Source organism: Pteropus vampyrus, unplaced genomic scaffold (genome assembly GCF_000151845.1).
Source record: "Pteropus vampyrus isolate Shadow unplaced genomic scaffold, Pvam_2.0 Scaffold529, whole genome shotgun sequence".
In the NCBI taxonomy this organism is placed as follows: domain Eukaryota; kingdom Metazoa; phylum Chordata; class Mammalia; order Chiroptera; family Pteropodidae; genus Pteropus; species Pteropus vampyrus.
Window position 1 is genome coordinate 390,816 of NW_011889310.1, and position 5,431 is coordinate 396,246.

The 5,431-nt window shown below is 40.6% G+C and overlaps 1 protein-coding gene across 4 annotated transcripts in view; it reads right to left on the reverse strand.

Moving 5' to 3' along the window:
• MTM1 (myotubularin 1) overlaps positions 1-5,431 on the reverse strand; it is a 99,642-nt gene that overhangs the window by 50,303 nt on the left and 43,908 nt on the right. For all 4 annotated transcript variants that reach the window (XM_011383597.2, XM_011383596.2, XM_023525128.1 and 1 more), the window contains exon 6: positions 2,641-2,742. In XM_011383597.2, the coding sequence (XP_011381899.1) occupies positions 2,641-2,742 (102 nt within the window). The remainder of the gene's footprint in view (positions 1-2,640; positions 2,743-5,431) is intronic.

The following is a 5,431-nucleotide window of genomic DNA, read 5'->3' on the forward strand; positions in this document are numbered from 1 at the left end:
AGGGGACTGCAGGTGAAGGGGATAGGAAAACCAAAGACTTTGAGTCGAGAAAGTTCCATGTACTCCAGAGGAGCATAGTGCCCTGTGAGTTTGGAGTATAGGATGTAAGCCATGGAAGTCACCGAGGACTGTTTTTGTGGGGAATAGGACACGGAGTGACATGATCATACATTTAGGTTTTAAAAAACTGGCAGCACTGTGGAAAATATGTTGGAAGGGGAGGAAATGGAAAGAAGAGAAGCCGGTTGGGAAGCATGGTTTAAATTAGAAAGCACAAGTAGAAATGAGAAGATGTATTGGAAAGTTACTAATAAATAGAACCTATAGGATTTGGAACTGGAACTGATGTGGTCACGGGAGAAAACGTGGGAGAAGAATAAGAAAGCTGACATCAAGTTCTCGAACCTGAGCAACTGTGCATCATCTAAATTGAGGGACGTGTAGGCTGAAGAGTAGGTCTTGTGAACTGCGAAGAGGTTAGGGAGACACAAGCTTCTGATCCTCATGGACTTCCAGAGGAAGATATTTAAGATTTAGGCTTGTTAGACTCCCTCAAGGCCAATGTCAAGACTAGATTTAGAAATTACCTGTAAAGCAGTGGCAGCTTAAGCTATGGGACTGAATGAAACCATGAAGACAAAGGAGTAACATGAGAACAGGGTTTACGGTCACCACTGACGAGATGTTTATCTTTAAGAAAAAGACAGAGATGGTGGGGACTGGGAAGGAATAGTCAAGATGGTAGAGGAACCCCGAAACCAAGACTTGCCAGAGGGTGGTCAAAAATGTTGAATGCCAGGGACAGAGCAAACAGAATGAAGATTGAAGTGAGGCGCTCGATTTGGCTAGTAAGAGGACCTCAGTTCCAAGAAGTTACCTGCAATAAAGCTAGATACTTGAATGGATTGGAGGAATGAATGAACTGGAGATGACGACAGATCAGAATATTCTTTCCAGAAGTCTGGATTCAAGTGACAGATGGGACAGTAGTCTAGGGGAAAGCTGGTCTGACACTTGACTTCATTTTTCTAGGGGAGTAAACCCTAAAAGAGGCAGAAGATGACAGAGAAAGTGGATGGGTGATCTAAAAAGATCTTGTAGGAGATGGACTGGGGCCTCAGCTCCTTCAAACTTTTGCGAGCCATTATTCATGTTTCTGATAATTTAGGGCCAGATATGTAAAACCCAAGGCAGAACACTGTCCCTGACTTAATTTTCATGGAGCAGACTTATCATCTCACTTTCATAATAATTTCCAAAATGTGTTCTCATAAAACTCTTTTTTATCCTTATAGTTAAAAAGTTAATAGTGAGATAGCTTTTAAATCACATATTTAATCAAAAACTGAGAAAAGGCTGAAAGTGTATTCAACTCTATGATATCATTGCATTTGTTTTAAGCATTACATTTGAATCTATAATCAACACATGACTCATGCTGAGTACTTCATATCCTGCTAGAACTCCGCAGTCTTTGTATAATTGTCCTTTTTATCGACCATGAATTTCCTTTGACTGAAACAACTGCTGATGAAATTTGTGCATAGAGAAGCCTTGTTTCCTAGAAAAAAATCTGAGGCATTTATTGCAAATTAATTAATTAATTAATTAACAGACAGCCATAGGAAGAAGAGCTACATTACAAAGCAGCTCGTCTATTCAATGATCTCTTTCACACCTTCAGTCTAGCCAACCGCATATTTATCCTATACTTAAAATAAAAGTGTGTGTAAATTATATATATAGAATTATTTCCTTCCTTACCCCTTAGCAGGTGTTTGTCTCCACGTTTATCTGGAGTCAAGCAGAGGAGGAGAGGGGTAAAAAGATGCAAGCAAGGAATGACAGAATAAAAGAAAGCAAGACCAAGGCAGAACACAAAGATTGTTTTAAGAGCAAGATGCCTGCAAAGCTTTATTTTAATCACGTGGTAAAACAATGTTAGATTACTCAAATAGTTTGGTGAAGAGGAAGAAAAAGTTCTAGGTATACATATCCCAAATCTTGTTATGGACGAAATTACAGACTTAAGTAATTAAATGCACACATAAGTCTGTCGTGCCAAATATGTACTACATGGCATCAAATGACATTTAAGGGACATTCTACCAAAAAAAAAAAAAAGCGTGCCTTATTCAGCAACTGCCCAAAGTATCTGTACAATGCATCGGAATTTTAGAAGTGCATTTGCTCAAATGGCGTTTAGGCTCGCTTATAACTGGTGCCACAAAATCCTGACACGCACCGCACGTTAGTTCCCAAGGTGAGAGCAATGGCCTCTGGGATGTGGCTTCACAGTGTGGCACTGAGGCCCCCACGGCCCACCTCACTACATCATGCCTTTTACAGAGGGCTGGCCAGGGCTGAGGGCATGCTCGGGATGGGAGGGCGCAAGCTGTTTCAGGTCAAGCCCCCAGGCTCACGTGGGGCTCCGAGCACCTCGAGGCCCACACTACAGTCACCTGGGGTGAGCCACCTTGCTCAGACCAGAAGAAGAGAGGCCTACTCCGTCTGGGAACACTTCGGTCATCTACGGTAAACACCCTGGCATACACGTCACACTGGGAAGTACAGCAGAGAGTCTATGAAAGAGGAGACACCCGAAAACGTTCAGACGCTGACAAGAACCCTGGAATTTACCAGACTGTGGGCCAGAGGGAAGGCGTATTTCGTGAGGGTCTCAAACATATCTCTTCTGCTGTGGCCTTCTTGTTTCAGTGCGAACCTCAGGTTTCTCATGTCCTAGGGGACAGAGGAGAAATGTGACACTTCAGTCTTCAAATAAAGTCACATTCGTTAGCAAAAAAAAAAAAAAATCTATTTAACTACGGGAGTAGAAGATTCACTTACCTGGAAGGGAATTAATCTAAATGACTATGAAAATTACTTTGTTTTGAAATATCCAGTTTGAGAACCCCTGAAAACATCCCATCGGAGTCATGAATGTAAAAACAAAGCAACAAGTGCTAAAGAGAAGACAGGGCTGAAATTCATTTTATAAAAAGACAAATCAAACCTTGCCTTGCACGTCGTCTACTGTGTCTATCCACTTTAACCGGTCTCTGCAGTGTTTTTAATTATAGAACTGTATTTTATACGTAGTACTTTTCAAATGTGTATCTGCTATCAAAAATAACCTCAACATGGTCAAACATGTCATTGAAATACAGAAGCGCTCTCTCTCCTTCTCCTTCTCCCCTTGTGCATTTAAAATCTGATTCTTAAAAATTAGGAAATGACTGGCATTTTAAGATCACATCCAAGTAATGCAACATATTTTCACTACACAATTTTACTTTCACAGAGTTCTATGTAAACCACATTCAAGTGTCCCACATTAGGAGTGACTACGCTTCCAAGAACTAAAAATTAATGCTCAAAACCAGATTTACGGGTAGATTCTAAAACATATCTTTTTAATAAGCAGGAAATCCTTCTTTTAAATCAAATCCAAGCAAAATAAGTTCCCTTAAATATCAGTTTGTATTATACATCAAAATAACATTCTATCTTATTTTCAAAGCTGGAGAGTTTAGGTTGTCTCTTAAATCAATCCTGGCATTAATTATGTTGTATTGTGCACTGCACTTTCAATCAGAAAAACGAGCACTGTGCTGGACTCTGGGGATACAGATACTCAGGAGTGAGACAGATCCAGTCCCTGCTCTCTTGGGTGTCACCATCTTCATATTTTTCAACGTGCCTTTTTCATTTAGTATCTCAAGAGCACTCTTAAAGCTTCATGAGTCTTCGATGTGAAGGATCAGCAAAGTCCTTGCCATATATAAGACATCCCAAAATGCAAATGGCAGCAAAAGAAGTATAAAGAACCAGACTCTAAGACCTCTAACGAACGACTCACGATTGATCATTCTGCATGCAGATGGCATCTATCGGGCCTTGCCAGCTCCAGGAGTCTGTGCTTTTGTTTTTAAAAGCAGTAATTGAATAAAACCCAAAAACTGATTCACAATATATTCCAAGAAAACTGGAATATTAGTTGTTGGCTCATAATGCCAAGCACTAGTCCTAAGCAGAAGGAAAAAATCATTTCAATAAGATGATATGCTTTTAAAGGGTTTGCCATGAGCCACAAGTACAGCACCGGATAGCCAAGGAGTCTCAGGGCTCAAAGAGCTGTGAGGAACGTTCTTCCTAACAGCCTTGGGTCAGATGATAACTCTGTAACATCACTCTCTTAACCACTGGGCTATTAGACCATTTCTAGATAAATATTTATTCCGATCTATCAGTGATTCCAGCAACTACTTTCCATGTGCCAAAGCATAAGTGAATCAAGAATTTTTATTTTTTATTTTTTGCCATTAGATGTAGTTGTAATTAAAGGACAGAAAGAACTACTACCTCATCTTGCCAACAGGAAAACTGAAGTGGAAAAGGCAAATGACTCACAGGCAGCAGGTCTGCGCATTTGTAACAGAGATCAGAGCATGCATTAACTGGTAAGTTCCACCTGGTCTCCTTAGAGCCCACTTCGTCAGGGAAGGACACCTGGGAAAGAGCCTTGTGGCATAAGAGTCTCATAGATAGACCTTCGGCCCATTTACCAACTGGATCACAGGGGAATGTGCCGAGCCTCACTATAATAAATGAGTCGAAGGAAACACAACCCCCTTTGCAATAACACTAAAGGGCTGACTGATCGAGGCACCATTTGTAGAATACATTTCTAAAGAAACAACACCATCACTGCTGACTGCGAAATACCACATTGTGAGACCCGGGCGGTCAGAATTCACATATTTTGAGCTATCTTCACTTCTGCTGCTGGACAACACCTACTGGGACGTATATCCACCATGTGAAAGCTGCTACAGGCAAACAGAAATCCCCATGTTCAGAGCTGGTAGAAGCAAATGTGTAAGAGTTACAACTACTTGCTTCAGCAGAGAAACACAGCTGTATTACGGTTACTGGCTGGAGATGACAGCTGACCTATGGAGGCAGGAGAGCAAGGCTTCATCCCATCTCAGCAGATCCCCTTTTATCAACGTCAGGTCTGTTACTGAGAAAATGAAATTTGACCCTCATGAAATTGGTGTTTCCAGGAAGATGAGTTGAAAAGTTGTACTACAACATTGTTTTCGACCGTTGTCTTTGAACTCAACGCTAATTCCAAGAAATACATATGTGACATTTGAGAATTGTGCCTGGTGAGGTGTTCCTAAGCCCTTTGTTCTTAGACTAAACAGTGAAAGGGTATGGTATGCTTTCTCTCATCAATTTGAGGAAGATTAATATTTAAATATAAGTTTTTCCTATTGATGAGGCAAGAGATAGAACTTGTTAAAAACTCAGCATGAAAATCACTTCAAAATCGTCACAATAGCAACCTCACGTTTTCCCTTGAGTATTGTAATATAACAATCTACTCCCATGGACCCTTTTACGCAAAATGCAAAAAGTTTCC